Source organism: Mustela lutreola, chromosome X (genome assembly GCF_030435805.1).
Source record: "Mustela lutreola isolate mMusLut2 chromosome X, mMusLut2.pri, whole genome shotgun sequence".
Lineage (NCBI taxonomy): Eukaryota > Metazoa > Chordata > Mammalia > Carnivora > Mustelidae > Mustela > Mustela lutreola.
The window spans coordinates 22,941,136-22,958,696 of record NC_081308.1 but is presented as its reverse complement, the minus strand read 5'-3'; the positions used below and the strand labels follow the sequence as shown (position 1 = coordinate 22,958,696).

Sequence of the window (17,561 nt, the reverse complement as noted above, 5' to 3'; positions counted from 1 at the left end):
TAATGCCCATTATCTAAATGAGACAAAGGTACCTCTTTTTTCTCCAGTGGGGTGCCACACATCATTTTTTATGTACTTCCAAGCTACATTTGAATTTCAAATAAAATGCCATTAGTGTGATAGCCAAGGAAAAATCTCTTCAGTTACAATTTTATTCAAAAAGTCTAAATTCCTAGAAAAAAATTATATTTCCCTAGGAAGTTTATTTCCCTCTTTTTTGAGAAGATTAGGTTCAGTTGTCTTCTCTTTTTAGAATTATGTAATTCCCTCCACAGGAGTCTAAATTGATGGACTTACATCATATTTTATACGGCAGAGAGTCAAAGCAATAACATCAAGCTCTCCCATTCCTTCCTACCCTCAAACCTGTCAATTTTTTTGACCAAATTCATACCATATGGTCTGATTGTGGGAAAGAGCCTTCCTCCAAAGGTTTCTGCGTAACATCTCCTCCAGGACTTGAAATCCACACTTTCCCACATCATTCATTTATTTCTCATGTTTTATGGTCAATATAAATTTTTCTAATATCCTTCATATTAAAAATAAAGTGTAATGATGATCCCTTAAATATATATCTTATTCCAGCTATCACTCCATTGTTCTTTTCCTCTTCACAGCAAAACTTCTTGAAAGACTTGCCTATTCTCACTATCTTACTTGCTTTCCTCCTGCATACCTTCATCCAACACAAATCTGGCTTCCACTCCACTTCTGTTCTAAAGATGTCCATAAAATTTTACTTACTGCAGAGATAAATTTCTTATTAAATTATCAGTGGTTTAAAGAAAGAAGTTATGCATACATTTTTGTGCAGCTCCTAAATACTAAATACTTTACAGTTAGCTTGGTAAAGTGTCTCTTTAAGAACATTTCTATCTTTTAAGAATTTACAAAATGTTGTCCTTTAAAATTTCATCTTTATTTAAATTTTTACTGTACTTCAAAAGGTCACAAGTAATGGAAGTTACTCAGCGTGAATTACAATATAAGCAGAGATTTCAAAAATCAAGGGAACCAAATTATTTCTGCTGATACGATAAACATTTCCACAATTATTAGGACTACTAAAGTTAGAGATTTTCCACGGATTTTTTGACATTTTTTTATTATTTTGAAATAATTTTAGATTTGTGGGAAAAAAAATAGTTCCAAAGTTAATACAGAGAGTTCCCACATAACCCTCACTTGGTTTCCCTTAATGTTAACATCTTACAATACCTTAGTCTATTTGTTAAAACTAAGAAACCACCATTGGTTTGTGACTATTAAGTAAACTGCAGACTCTATTCAGATTTTCTCAACTTTGTCCACTAATATCCTTTTTCTGTTACAGGATCCTGTCTAGGATACCACAGTGCATTTAGTCACCAAGTCTCCTTAGACTCCTGGTTTCTCAGCCTTTTCTTGTTTCCTGTGATCTTGAAATATTTTAAGAGTACTGGCCAAGTGTTTTGTAGAATGTTCCTTAATTGGGGGTTGTCTGATATTTTCCTCACGTATAGACTAAGGTTATGGGTTCTGAGGAGGAATAGCCATGGAGGTGAATGCCCTTCCTGTATCATATTAGAGGCATATGATATTGATGTGACTTTATCATTGGTGATATTAACCAGCATCATGTGTTTGAGTAATGTTTGTAGGATTTATTTACTGTAAAGTTACTCTTTTTTCTCTTTTTATAATCTGTTCTTTTGGATGCAAGATACTTAAAAGCAGGAGGGAAATCAAACTTTACCTCTTTTATGATATTTGGAATTATTCTATAGGGAGATTTATACCTTATGCCAAAATTATTTACTTATTTTTTATATCAGGATGGACTCGTGAATATTTGTCTTATACTTTAGGTCATAATGTAATATCACATTACTGTTTTTAAAATCGAACTCTTCTATCTTTGGTCATTGGGAATGCCATTATTTCATGTGTCACTTTGACATACTGTAGCTGTTCAGCGCTACAAGATGCTCCAGGGTTGTCTTGTATATTCCCTGCCCTTGTTTTGGAATCAGACATTTTTCCAAGGATCTCTGGTTCCTTTCTTTGGACAATGTATTAGAAATTAAGATCCAGGTGCAGGTGGTACTCATTACTACAGGGCTGTCAGGGGTCCCAAGGCCTGTCAGTAGAGAGATCTATGAAATACGTATCGGTATAATAACCCACGTATACACACATTTCTATAATTATTTCAGCATTTATCCATCTGCATATATATTATGCTAACCTAAATGTGAATTCATACTGGTATCTCCTAATTTGAATTCAGTTACCACAGAGTACACTTAGCCTTTCCTCCTTGCTTTATCTATAATTGCCCTCTCTTAGAGTAAGAAACCTAGTTCTCACCATCCATTTACTTGCTTATTAAACATGAGCTACATCTGTAAGTAGGTTGAGAATTATTGCTTAACCTGAATCATGAGAAACAAATTTGCCAGCTGGAGTAAAGTTTTTAGGTACAGTTCTTTTTGTCTTTAATTTTGACAAAGTAATTTAGCCAGCTTCTTTTCTCCCACCTGCTTCAGTGAGGTTATGTCATAAATTTATAATAGTGTTAGACTCATTTGTCGTAGGGTGTATTACATTCCGAGATTTCCTGACATCCTGGTTGAAATTCTTTTAGTTTGTATATGTTAAAGTTTTCTCCTTGTGATGTAAGATTCTGTGAATTTTGACAAATGCATTGAATCATATATCCACCACTCCAGTACCATACAGAGTTGTTCCATCACCCTAAAATTCTAAAGATGTTTTTGGAGAGGAAACTACTATGAGAAAGCATGTGCAAAAAAAATCCTTCCCCCAAAATATTTGGTTCTATCTGATTATGTTAAAATAAATGTATTTACATATTTTTAAAGATAGAAAAAAATAACAGGTATCTTTACTCACCAATAATTCATACATGCAGGCTTTTTAAAAAATATTTATGGGAGTGATGATCAGTTATCATTTATTAGTCTTAAGAGGGTTAATACCTAAGGCCCAAATCCTGTCTCTTACTGAGAGAGGAACTCACTGTATAAAAGAGAGGCTTTTTATTTGATTGAAGATCTTATGGTTACCTATCATGGGTCTCAGTCCTTCACAGTGTTGGTCATACCTGTCAGTTGAGAAAGAGAATTTCTAGAATGTCTGGGTTGTTAACAGCTGCTTAGCAGAATAATCAAAAGAATCAATCAGCAGACTTGGCTGTAATTTGAATTTGACTCTAGACAGAGATTCATGAGCAATAACCTTTTTAGTAATGATCAGTGTGTAGCACAGGCTAGAAATACTGTCCCTACTCCAGCATGTACTGTTTTTCTATTTTGTATTTCAGTTTTTGTTTTTCTTTGGTACATCATTGTTGTTGTTTTGTTTGTTTTCCTCAGCAGCCTACAATTTAATTTCAGGGGTTTGAGTTGCTAATACATGTATCGTATAGCTGGCAGAAGTCCAAAGTGAGACCATGGCCACCTTAATAGATCAAAGAAGTCTTTTAAATGTCATGAAAGAATCTTGAGATATGGGTTCTCAATTTCTGCTGCCAACCAAACCGAATCACCTTGCACCAAAACAATGACACTATGCACCATTATTAAGTAGGATTAATTTAGTTGTAAATTCTATTTGAGTCCCTACTCCGTATCTTCTTAGCTCAATGACTTTGGAAGGTTAACTTCTCTGAACTTGTTTCCTGTTCTTCATTTTAGTACGCATTTTTTTTCCCAAAGAAAAATTGAGAAATTACACTTGAATATACTTGAGAGCATATGTGTATCTAATCTCCATAGGTGGTTGCTTATATAATGGAGTTAGAGATAAAGAAGCTGCAAAACTAGGAAGGAAAAATAACATTATACTTTGAATAAAGCAGCGGGATAGGAAAATACCTAATCCCCTCAATGAAAACATGAGAAAACCTCTAGTTCTCCCTAGAACACAGCATTAGTGTACTAAGCTCCTCATGAACCTGAACTGTCATACATCCATATCTGAACTTGCACTATCCAGTAAAAGAATATATATTAAGTGCTCCATAAGACTCTGAAAATTAAATATAGAAATCTAAACCTCTCATTTCACTGTCGAAGAGACTGAAGTTGAAATAAATTAAGATAGTGAAGTTCACAGAAGTTGATCACAGGGTGGCTAAGATCCAGTCTATTGTAATTTTATTGCATTATGTTTTTGGCTCATTATGTTTTTGGTAGAATGAGCACTGCTGAAGGTTGCTATCAAGCTAACAAAATTCACCCAAATTTTTTGGCCTGCCATTTAGCAATTAGGCTCCATTAAATTTTTTTATGTCTATTCTTTTCCACACCTGTCTTTTTAAGGAATGGCTGCCAGAAGATGTCTTTTTAAAAGTATAGTTTGGCATCTGTCACAATTTTATGCAGTTAAATTTTGTGCATAATTAGGAGACAATTATAATACTGCATAAAGGCCATGAGGACTTACACAGAACTGTCCTGTAGAAATTCCATATTGAAATGAAAATATTTGGTGTTGAAAATTTAAATTTAAAGGTGCAGTTTTGCCTGCTTATTTGATAGAATTGTTAGCTTTGCCTGCCATCTCATGGAAGGCTGGTAGTGATATTGTATTGCTCTCTTCTATACATCAAATAGGACCAATGTTTGCATAAATTAAAATTTTAAAAATTACTTCCATTTTCTGGGACTTACTTTACCTGCTTGACTTTCACCTATAATCATAACTTTATTTTTCAAATTAATTATCTAAGTCCCTTTTATCTATCTATCTACCTAAACTATTTTATTCAAATCCAACCTCTGTCTTTAGAGGACTTTTACTCCTCCAAATGGCAAATTGTTTAAGTAATCTAGAGATTTAAGTCAGTCCAAAGCAGGTGGGGGTGATTGCACCCAACACAGTTCAAACAAAGAAGCAGAAACACTGAGGGGAGGGTGATACACAGGTAGCAAGTGACTTATATAATAGAGACGTCATATTATGTAATTGTGCTTAAGCAGTCCTCATAAGGTTTTTGTCTGCTTCAGGTGCTGGAGCCTTAAGTCAGTTCAGCATTCAAGAAGAAGAGATGGGTGTGAAATAGGGGGAAACACGGATAGATTTAAATCCATGAGGAGTAGCTGGAACTTACAAGGCCAGACTGGAACCCATGTTGATCTTTCACTGCCTCCAAACCTCCAACTTTGATGAGTAAGTGCCCTGTAGAGGTAATCACTCTTTTATGGAACTGGTGAAGCTAAGATATGGGAGATATGAGGGGAGCTGGTATAGCTCTAGACCCAGCTGCCTCACAGTAAAGTAAGCCAGCAGATCAGTGACCAAGTGCCCCCACCTCTCCTTTCTCAGCATTAAAAAAATATCTAGGGACACCTGGGTGGCTCAGTTGGTTAAGCAGCTGCCTTCGGCTCAGGTCATGATCCCAAGCGTCCTGGGATCGAGTCCCACATCGGGATCCTTGCTCAGTGGGGAGCCTGCTTCTCCCTCTGCCTCTGCCTGCCATTCTGTCTGCCTGTGCTCGCTCTCTTCCCCTCTCTCTCTCTGATAAATAAATTAAAAATCTTAAAAAAAAAGAAATATCTAACTACTGGGACACCTGGGTGGCTCAGTCAGTTATGTGTCTGCCTTTGGCTCAGGTCATGATCCCAGGGTCCTGGGATTGAGTCCCACATCAGCTTCCTTGCTCAGCGGAGAGCCTGCTTCTCCCTCTGTCTGCCACCCCTGGCTTGTGCTCTCCTAATCTCTCTCTGACAAATAAATAAAATCTTTAAAAAATACGCAACTTTTGTAGCAACATGGACAGGACTGGAAGAGATTATGCTGAGTGAAATAAGTCAAGCAGAGAGAGTCAATTATCATATGGTTTCACTTATTTGTGGAGCATAACAAATAGCATGGAGGACAAGGGGGGTTAGGAGAAGGGAGTTGGGGTAAATTGGAAGGGTGGTGAACCATGAGACTATGGACTCTGAACAATCTGAGGGGTTTGAAGTGGCAGGGGCGGGTGGATGGTTGGGGTACCAGGTGGTGGGTATTGGAGAGGGCACGGATTGCATGGAGCACTGGGTGTGGTGAAAAAATAATGAATACTGTTATGCTGAAAATAAATTTAATCTAAAAAAATATATATATAAAGCTACTACTTTACCTTTGCCTTCCAAATCTCTCCAATATCTCATGTAGCACAAGAAATCTCAGAACAGGGTCACCTGGATGGCTCGGTTGATTGAACATCAGATTCTTGGTTCTCAGGTCATAATCTCAAGGGTCCTAGGATTGAAACCCGAGGCTGGCTCCGTGCTTAGTGGGGAATCTACTTGAGATTCTCTTTCCCTCTTTCTTTGCCCCTTGCCCCCTACCCCCTCTTCATGCGTTCATGTCCCCATGCACCTGCTTCCTCCCTCTCCAAAATAAAATGAAATAAATCTAAAAAAAAAAAAAAAATCTCAGAACCATGCAGGAAACTCCGAAGAAAGTTTCATTTCACAGTATCATTCCCCCACCCATACATTCAGAACTGCTTCCAAACAGCAGGTGAAAAAAAAAAAAAAAAAACCCTGGATAATTAATATGCTCTTGTCATTGTTCTGTCACCCGGTGTCATTAGAAATTCCCAAAGTGTTTTTGAATGTTCTGTTGATGTTGCTAGTATATATCTCACCCAGTCATGCAGGGATGCCCCAAACTTGGACTGCTAGTTTATAATTTCATTTTCTTTAAGTCCTGTTTTATACTGCAGTGCTTAGTTCAGACTCACTGGGTTCTTTGGGGGCTTTAGGTTCTTTCCTAACAGCACACCTTGGTAGGGGCTGCCCCAATCTCCCAGATCCCCAAGCAGTCGTTCTGACTTTGAATATCAGTGAACAGGAAATTTGAATGTTATTTTCCATTCCAAAGTCTAATTTCAGTATGTAAATGTCTCAACTTGCTTAAGGGGCCAGCGATAATATCCATTTTAAGGAGTTATTATCAAAGGAAAACAGGGGTTTTGGGGGTAAGGCAAAGCCTCTGCATTCACCTACACAAGTAACAGGTGTAAAACAAAAATGAATATTATTACTGAACACAAATTGAACATCCAGCATGCAAAATTTACACTAAATAAGGCTTAAAACAAAATATTTTTAAAAGCAATTTAACCTCTTATAAGCAAGTGAAGAGAATTTTAAGCAGTGCATGGATGTCTAATGGGAATTTTCTTCCAGTGGTATCAATTATCTGTAAGGATAAGCAACTCTTTATTGCAACAGTAAGTTATTGTTAAATTCAGTTCAAATATATGTTCTCAAATATTAGGAATTCTTATATTCCTGGCTAGTATCTTACAGGAAATGGTTGTCCCAAGAGGTCTTCCTGGAAGGAAATCCTGTGGGAATTCTCGCCATGAAAGTTCAAAAGAATTTAGAGTGCAAAATAAACAATGTCATATGATTAAGTTTAAGTTTTACCAGTCTCTGCTCAAAATAATATTAACACAGGTATTCAGAAAGTGTCAACAATCCCTAATTATTTATTCCAGAAGCATCAATTATTTGTTAGGAATTTATGCACCCTCTCTCCCCTTTTCCTTTTCTGTGAGAGAGTGAGAGTCTGTGTGTGTGTGTACATGGGTGTGTGTGGATGGCCAAGTGTCCGCATTAAAGGAACAAGACCATGGTTTGCTTTATTTTGCTTTACTTTCAAAGAATAAACACATTTCTGAAATTTTCAAGTCAACTGAAGAAATTAACCTTAAACTACTGAAGATGGAAAAAAAAGGTGATAGATTTCAGGGTATCAGAAAGGAGAAGATAGACCTAGTAAGACTATTAATTTTTTTTTTACCAGAACCTTTAGAAGTTAGCTGTAAGAGCTAAGTCATAAGAAAACAAATGAAAAGAGGCAAAAATAAAAAACAAAACACCTTACATATTTTCTTACACAGAGATATAATGGGTAAAGAGAGGAATAAAGAAATCAAGTGAGAGAAAAGGAATGGGAGAGGAAGAATGTGAAGAAAGGGAGAGTAAAGAGATAGAAAAGATGGTTTTTATGGTAGAGAATAGAAAACAAAAACATTTATTAGTTAAAATGAATTTTAAACTTTAAACTTTAAACTTTAAATTTTAAAGTCCAGCCTACTGAAGCGACATCTAGCTGGACCAGGCTTGAGGACGAGGCCGAGGCTTCAGGACGGCAGGCACTGCACCCGGTCTTGGTTCTCGTCTTCCTCAGATGAATTGGAGGTACTGGAAGACGCATCTGATTCTGCATCCACGGCTCCAGCTTCAGGAGCTCCCCAGTGCTGGCGATGACCTCTCTGTGTCAGGTGACGCATGAGGAACCAAAGCATGTGGCTGTCGAACAGGTCAGTGTGGTGTATGCGATCTTCATCTCGTTCTCGCTTGTTTCTCTTGATCATATTCTTTAACCCAATCAGCTCAGTGGTAGCTTTGGCTGTGGGTGCCCAGATCTTGGCATCATGATCTAGGCCACTGGTCGCCAGCACAGGTAGGTAAGGATGGGGGTCAAGGCAGTTTATGGTGCCTCCCTTGTCCCCCTCCATGAACTGAATGATCTGGCGAGATGATTTTTCCCAGAAGAAGATGTGACCACAATCACTGCCGCTCATGATGAACTCACTTCTGGGGCCATAGAAATTGACACCTTTGATTGTGGCATTATTTCTGTGACCCTTGTATCTCTTAACATACTGGGCTCCATCTCCGTCAGAGGAGTTGAAGAGATAAATATCTTCATCATTATAACTGGTCAGGAGCTCTGTGCCATCGTGGCTGTACACGAGGCAGGTGATGTTGGCTTTAGAATCACAGTTGACTAGGTGATGGGGACAGAATTTCTTAAGTACCCCATTATTCTCATTCTCATTAATTTTCCTCTGGTCATAAATTCTTACAAACTGATCTCTTCCACCCACTGCAAACTGGTAAGTATTGGCAGGATTCACATGGATGGCATACAGCCCCACCTTCTTCTCCCTCTCTTTGGTTACCACCACTCTGGAAGCCGGCCGGCCTCGTCTGAGGTCAATGGCGAAAACAACTGCATCTTCACCTGAAGTTAGGAATTGAAAAGGGGAGTCTGGCTCCAGAGCCAACTTATGGGAGGCTCCCCTGTGCTGGGCCACACGCTTGGTATTCTTGCAGTGTGGTAAAGCAGACAGCTCTGCTATGCGTATCTGCCCATCACGGGCACACATGGCCAGGGTGGAATCACCACAATTGGGAAGGAACTTGGCTTGAAAGACATTATTTTTGTGGCCACTCGCAAACTCCAGTACTGGCTGCTGACGCACCCAGTCCCACACTATCACTTTAAGATCATCACTGCTACTGGCCAGCCAGGTGCCACGCTGGTTGAAGTGCACAGTATTGACACAACCATGATGGCCTTCAAGCTCATAGAGCAGGTGGAAACGCTGCACAAAGACTCTTGCGCCACAGGCCTCGTAAACGAAGCGGGCACTGGAACCCAGCTGCCGCTCACGAAGAGCGGAAACAACTTGCCAGCGAGGGCGGGGCAGGGCAGATATTTCGGAGGACACCCACTCCTCCAGGGCCCGATCCTCATCTGATAAATACTGATCACGGTTAGCTTCAGGGCACTGTACCTGAGGGTGTCCTCCTGCCGCTCCTCTCTCCTCCTCCGCTCCTTGCTCCTCCTCGTCTTCTGGGTCGTAAGGGAAGACGGTTTCCTCACAGACGAAGAACTGGTCCGAGTCTTCGGTGCTTTCAAAGTTGATGTTTTCAGCTGAACTTTCTGCGTCTGTGCCTTGACTTTCTGGGGTGGCCTCGCAGAGGATGCCGTCATCTGCGGTCAAATTCAAGCTTAGCTCCGTGTCTGAAGATGTCTCTCTCGTCTCAGCCGCTTCAGACCGCTCCTCCGGGCTATTGAGCAGGCTTCTTTTTTCTGAGTCTTGTAGGCCATCTGTGCTGCTCCCGTTGTCAGACATCTTAAATGATGCTAGCTGTAGCCGGTGTCGAGTGGGAAAAAGCCCCAAAAGTCCAAGTTAAGGAGTAGGCCCGGCCCGGCTGGGGACAGACCAAGGAAAACTGATCAGGCCTAACGGCAAGTCAGACGCCGAAAGCCAAAGTTGGAACGCTGCTTAACGGGCTATAGCCGTTGAAGTATGGGAGCTGGTGAGGTTCAGAAGACTTTATCCCGTCCAGCATCTCGCGGTATCTCAGGACTGCTCAGACTTTTCCAAGCCCTCCGCCCCACCCCCGCCCCTGTTTTTCACTTCTCAGCCTCTGGACGTTCTGTTCTGTCCTAGATGGGAACATGTTGCACTTTGGAAAATATTCTCAGAGAACTATCAGCAAAAGTGATATTCTTTAGGCAGAACAGTTATCATAAGACTCTCAGTGCTTTGCCTGAACGTGATGTACAGTATGAAAGGAAGAAACAAGCAAACACAATGAAAGATTGCGAAGGTCCCCACAGCGAGCGAGTTTATGATGTACAGAAAATATCTTGAGCAAATCAAACAGATTGAGGGAAACCTTGACGGCTCTAATGGTAGAAATGTCATAAATAAAATACACATTGCCTAGTTAATTGCATTTTTTATTTAAAAATACTTTTTAGTATGAGTCGATCCCAAATATAGCATTGGACATACCTCTACCAAAAACTACTCATTTTTAAAATCTGAAATGCAAATTTAACTGTGTGTCCTGTATTTTTATTTGTTACATCTGGCAGACTTTCTTAGGGAGAAGAGTAATTTAGTCCTCAATGTAATCAAGGCTGAAATCAACTGGTCAATTTAAAGTGGACATTGAAATTAGTAACTGTTTCATCAATTTGAGATAGAGGCACAACCTTCTTCTTTTTCCACCAGAGATTCGGTATATTTGGAGTTAATTCAATTTAGGATACTTAGGGGACATCAATGCAATTCAATGAAAGAAAAGTTTCTTTTGTGATGTCATAGAACTATCAAAATATTTTAAATATACCCCAGAATATTTCAGAGGCTTCTTAGGGGCCTTTTAGGAAAAGAAAACAGCTCTTCGGAGACAGTTAATTGGCACTGCTGTGTTAAGTTCAGAGCTTCTCCAAGTGAATTATCTGAGGTAATGTCAGTAAATTTTCGAAGGGCTACAGTAAACGACTGACGAAGAATGCCAGAATGAGGAAAACAAGATTTCCCTCAGAGCAATTGCAAGATCAATACAAAATTGATTAAACATAGAAGTATAAAGTCTTCTAAAGAAAGAGAATGTTTCCAAGGAGGTAGTAATGGGAAAGACACATAAAAGAATATTCACAGCAATTTGTAAAGAGTAACACAACAACTTTAAACCCACCTGAAAGCCATCGAGAGTAACATGCATAAATAATTCAGTGTATATTCCTATAATGGAATAATGTACAAAAGTGAGGATTAATGAATTAAATACATCAACATGGATGAATCTTAAAAACTGATCAGTGGAAATACAAGTGAAAGAATAGTTAATAATTTCATTTTTGTGCAGATCTTTACAGTTTTCACATTAATAAAACTATTTTAAAAGGCAAGGAAATAATTGACTTAAGTTTCAGGGTAATTATTACCTTTACTGGGGGGCAGGAAGTTAAAATCTAGTGGAGAGGGAGCTTCAAAAATTCTTGGTAATATTTATGGCTTGCCCCGAATATAGGTATTTTATTAGTCTTTTTATTATTTATTGCCTGGCATATACATTTATATACCCCTTTCTAAGTATGATGTATCGCATAGTAGTTTTTTAAAGAGATAATATTCATTAACAAGGGGTCTTGCTTGGCCATAGAGCACAAAAACAGGAAAACCAGAGCATCAAATCTTAGTATCCCCACCCTGGCAATGTCTGGGGGAGGAAGCCTTATTAATTTGCTTCAGAAATATCTTGTTCCATTGCAAGGAACAGTTCCACTGTTAGAAGTTGAATCAGGTCATTGTAACCTGATGCTATTGTATTAATCTGACTTTTTTTTCCCCTACATGCTCATTAAGCAAATTTTGCCTGTGAATTGGCTTTTCATTTAAGTTTGCTTTTAAAAATTTTTTTTAAAAGATTTTATTTATGTATTTGACAGACAGAGATCACAAGCAGGCAGAGAGGCAGAGAGAGAGAGAGGAGGAAGCAGGTTCACAGCCGAGCAGAGAGCCCGATGTGGGGCTCGATCCCAGGACCCTAGGATCACGACCTGAGCAGAAGGCAGAGGCTTTAACCCGCTGAACCACCCAGGCATCCCTAAATTTGCTTTTAATTTAATTTAATTTAATTGATCCATTTGGTTTATTTACATTCCCTTTCATTCACTAAAAATTTATTACAGCTTCAACACACAATGTAATATTCTAGGGCGTAATATTACAAGTGGTGAATAAAAGTGGTAGTTTCTTCACTCATGGAGTAATAATATAGCAGAAAAAAGTGACAGTTGACAAGTCAATACATAGATACATCATATGAGGCAGTGATGAATATTATGGAGAGAAATAAATGTACATAAGTAGATACAGACTGCATGCTTTTATTTTAGATAATGCATTTAGGGAAAGTCCCTTTTTTTTATGGGATGACATTTAAGTAGAGGGCTGAAGAAAAAGAGAAATGGAGTCTTGCAAATATTTAAGATAAGAATATTCTCTATAGACTCACGTTCAAGTGCAAATGCTTTAAAATAGTAGCATAAAAAATAATTAATTAATTAATATTACAATATGAATGTTTATGGAACTTTGAGGAGGCCACTGTGACTGAAGCAATATAAGTAAGCATTAGGGAGAGTGTAAGCAATGGGACTGCAAGAATCAAAGGCCAAATGAAGAGCCTTGTTGAACATCATAAGTAATTTTAATGTTTATTTCATTCTCTGTGGACTGGAAAGCCTTTAGAAGTTTGTGAGCAGAATAATGTCATTATCTTCCTTTTTAAAAAGATGGCACTGGCTGCTGTGAGAATACGATGGAGTGGAAAGAGAGCAGAAGTATTCAACTGTTGCTGTAATGCAGGTAAGAAATTAAGGTGGATTAAACTAAGGTGAGGATAGTGTGGGTGGTGAAAATTGGTTAGCCTTGGAATATACTTTGGAAGTGGAAATTACAGCATTTACTGATGAGTCAAATCTGAGTATGAGGTAGAATAGTCAGGCTACTGGCAAAAAAACATATCATTTGGACAATCTGAAGAAGCTCAGTAAGTGGGCTTGTTATTTACAAAGGTGAGAGAAGCCTGTAGGGAAATCACAAGGAAAAGATCAGGACCTCAGGGCTATTGTGAACAGGATATTATAGCCCTAGGCCTAAAGGTGGGGAGGGGAGATAGCAGTTAACCTAAAACAGAGAGAGTGGTGTGCAGAGTGTGATCTGACAGGAGCTATCATTAGCCATCTTCAGTGCCCTATAAGGAGGGAGCCAGGGAACCAAATTCTCCATATTTATTCTTCTCCTTCTGCTCACCGGCTGGTACTTCCCACCAAATCATGTGGAGAAGGTAGGATTCTGTAACTTCATTGAATGTATTTGTTTTAACGATATGTGTGTGTGTGCGCGTATGTGTTTGTACATGTGTGTGAGAGAGACAGAGACAGAGACAGAAAGAGACAGAGAATGTGTGGAGTCTTTGGAATTTTCCAATTATTAGATCATGTCATTTACAAACAGACAATTTTACTTCCTATCCAATTTGGATGCCTTTTATTTCTTTTATTTTTTGCTGCCTAATTTCTCTAATAGTTCCAGTCCTATGCTGAGTAGAGCTGTCTAATGTGTGCATCCTTGTCTTTTTCCTGTCTTAGAGGAAAATCTTTTAATTTTTCACCATTGAGTATGATGTTAGCTGTGAGCCTTTCATATATGGCCTTTATTGTGTTGAAGCCGATTTCTTCTATACCTAGTTTGTTAAGAGTTTTTATCGTGAAAAGGTATTAAATTTTATCAAATGGTTTTTTGCATCTATTGTGATAATCATGTGGTTTTCATCCTTCATTCAGTTAATATGGTATATCATATTTGTTTATGTTGAACCATTCTTGCATTCTGGAGATAAATCCCAGATGATCATGGTGTATGATCATTTTAACATGCTATAAAATTTTGTTTGCTAGTTTTCTACAGAAGATATTTGCATATATCTTCATTAAGAATAGGGATATTGGCCTTGTTTTTTTCTAGTGCTTTTGTCTGGATTTGCTATCAGGGTAACTAACTATTAACTATTAACTAACTATTAACTATTCAAAAAGGAAATGAAGAAAATAATCTCATTTGGGGCACCTACGTGGCTCAGTTGGTTAAGCTTCTACCTTTGGCTCAGGTTATGACCTCGGGGTTTTGGGATCAAGCAGGAGCCCTAGTTGGTCTGTTGGCTTTCTGCTCAGCCCGGGAGTCTGCTTCTCCCTCTCCCTTTGCCTCCTCCTCCTGCTCTCACTTCCTCTCTCTGTCTCTTATAAATAAATAAAATCTTTTCCTTAAAATATTTTATTTATTTATTTGACAGACAGAGATCACAAGTAGGCAGAGAGAGAGGAAGGAAGCAGGCTCCCTGCTGAGCAGCGAGCCGGATTCGGGGCTTAATCCCAGGAGCCTGGAATCATGACCTGAGCTGAAGGCAGAGGCCTTAACCCATTGAGCCACCCAAGAGCCCCTAAATAAATAAAATCTTTAAAAAAAAAAAATCAGTGATAACTCCCAAGTGTTTACGAGAAACAATAAGTGGATGGTGGAGAAATTTACTGAAATGAGGTCTAGAGAGATGGGAGTGGAAGAATCAAGAGTTTTGTTTTATTTATGTCAAGTATAAAAATATCCACTAAACACTGAGACAAAAAAATTAGTTGACAATTGGATAGAGTTGTTTGATGTTTATAGAAAAGATTATAAATATAGAAATAAATTTGGAAGTCATTAGTCACTGGGAATAAAGAAAGTCACCTAGAAAGTGAGTAGACAGTGAAAAGAACAAGATCTGAGGGTTAGGCACTGGAGTATTTATTTTAGGAAGAAAAAGAGAATCTTACCATATGGAGACAAAGGAGTGGCCAGTTATGCAGGAGAAAAACACGAGAATATGAAGGAAGTGTAGAAACTATTTCACAAGGAGAGAAGTGATCAACTGTGAAAGATTAAAATTAGGGCTGAGAACTGATCATTGGATTTGGTAACAGGGTGATAACACATGACTTGTCAGAGCTGTTTTATAGCACTTGTGAGAACAAATGCTTGACCAGAGAAGTCTGGGAAGAGAGGAGAAAGAAGAAGTGAAGACAATGGGTAAAGAGAGCTCTTATAGGGGTTTTATTGCATAGTAGAGAAAAGAATTGGAGTTCCAAGGGGGAATGGAGTCAAGAGAATTTTTTTAAACTTAGTTATCAGAATGTTATATACTAGTAACAATGATTTAGTAGTAAGGATGAAAATTGCTAATGCAGGGAAGACAGAAGAATTTTCAGGAGGAAAGTCTTGAGTAGAAGAGAAGGAATAAGATTCAATATGCAGGCAGAGGGATTGTAGCAGAAAGGGGACATAATATGTAGCACAGAGGCAAGTAGGTTGTTAGATTTGGTGATGGAAGAGTGTACATACTTTATTCTAATTGGTTCTGTTCGCCTAATGAATAAAGAAAGAAGGGTTTCTAAGAATGGAGAAGATTGAAACTGTGTGGATCTTTGAAGCAGAAGAAGGTGTTGAATAGTCAACTCAGAGAATGGGAGAATGTCCAGCAAGGGAATGGGGAATTGTTGCCTATGAACAAAGAAGGTTCACTTGTGATTTTACACCATAAAAGGAAAAAAAAAGAGACAGCATGGTTATTTGTTTTTCTCTATTTCAGACACTCAAGGACAGGAGTAGAGTAGACAAATATTTGGATTCAAACTAAATTCTGAATTCTTTTTCTAGTTGAGGATAATGGAAAGTTGGGGGGGCAAGGGAGGTTAGATTCTACATAGTGATATTATTGTAATAAACCATGGAATTTAGCTATTTTTTTAAAAAAAAGGCGATTAAGGACAAGACGGGAATAATGAAGAGGGAAAATTTGATAGGGTCAGCAGATTGGAGGCCCCAGTGGAGTCAACTTTTGCTATGATCAACAAGTGTGTTCAACTGGAGAGGACTAGAGTTCACTTTTGCTTCACTACTTTATAGCCTGTAAGTATATATGAAGCTTAGAAGGACAGGATACCCAGAGCACTGTAATCTGTATCTAAGCTATTAAAGTAAAAGCAATTTGATTATAAGATTAAAGTAACTCACTCTAAGACATGGCTGACTGATAAGCTCAATTTTTCCAGAAGCTATTTCCTAAATCTAAGAGGACTTCCTACTCTAGGAGAATTTTTTTTAATTGAATAGTGTTTATTTATTTTTTTTAAATTTATTTATTTCTTTTCAGCGTAACAGTATTCATTGTTTTTGCACCACACCCAGTGCTCCATGCAATCCGTGCCCTCTCTAATACCCACCACCTGGCTCCCCCAACCTCCCACCCCCCGGCCCCTTCAAAACCCTCAGGTTATTTTTCAGAGTCCATAGTCTCTCATGGTTCACCTCCCCTTCCAATTTCCCTCAACTACCTTCTCCTCTCCATCTCCCCTTGTCCTCCATGTTATTTGTTACACTCCACAAATAAGAAGAAATGGTTTTTTTGGAGAAACCATCCAGAGCCATTTGAATATCCCAGGACATTTCTGTAGCTATTCTTACAAACCAGCAATATGGCAAAATCAATATAATTCTGAAAGTGGCGGTCAAAGAGAAACCTTTACCTGACTATGTCAGTGGGTTTGGGGATTCAAGAGACAGTCATTTCTAAAATATTGTATTACCCCTCTCATTTAATGGGATTGTCTTGTGTTCTGTGTTCATAGAAATAGCATCCCATTGAGTGACAGACTTGTAAACCAGTATCATGAAGTGAAGTGAATATTAAGATTAATAGAAATATTTCTATGAAGATTTCATAAGGTATTGGCAAAACTTACATTTGTATGTGATTCCTATTCAAATGTTCAGGAAGTCCGGAAACTTCAAGATGCCATTTGGAATCAAAAGAGGGGGAAAAAAATCTACATTCTGGAACAATTTCCATTATAAACAAATAATTAAAATAGCAAAATATATGTTAATGAAATTATTAACAGAGGATCCCTTGAAAGTAGAGTGACAAGAGAGGCTGTTCTGAGGTAGGCATAGGACTTTGACGGGCCAGGAAAAGATATTTCAGCATAACATTGAAAGAAGAACAACAGAACAGCACTGCCACCTAACATGAATTTTCTTCTGGGTCCTTGTATATGCATGCCCACACCCCTGCCTCATCCTCATTCTGCCTCAGTCCCTTTTCTGTGTGGGATGCTGCAAGGTGAGAAGCCATGAGGAACAGTTGAAGATTAACAGACAGTCTATGATGGGAGGGAGGAGACAGCATGATAGATTCTAGAAAACGGGAAGTCTTGGTGTGATTGGGGCACCAAATAAGTGTAAACAACAATAAGAGACAAGGCCAGCCTATAATTTGCTATGCTTTATTGTAGCAGTTCTCAAACCTGTTGGCCTCAGGACCTCTTTGCATTCTTAAAAACTGAGAATCCCAAAGTAC

The 17,561-nt window shown here is 38.4% G+C and overlaps 1 protein-coding gene across 1 annotated transcript; it reads right to left on the bottom strand.

Annotated features, from left to right (window-relative positions):
* Window positions 1–7,648: 7,648 nt before the first annotated feature.
* On the bottom strand, window positions 7,649–10,101 carry LOC131821554 (DDB1- and CUL4-associated factor 8-like). Its single transcript, XM_059157741.1, has one exon. The coding sequence runs from the start codon at window positions 9,935–9,937 to the stop codon at window positions 8,153–8,155; it is 1,785 nt and encodes a 594-aa protein (XP_059013724.1). The 5' UTR covers window positions 9,938–10,101; the 3' UTR covers window positions 7,649–8,152.
* Window positions 10,102–17,561: the final 7,460 nt, after the last annotated feature.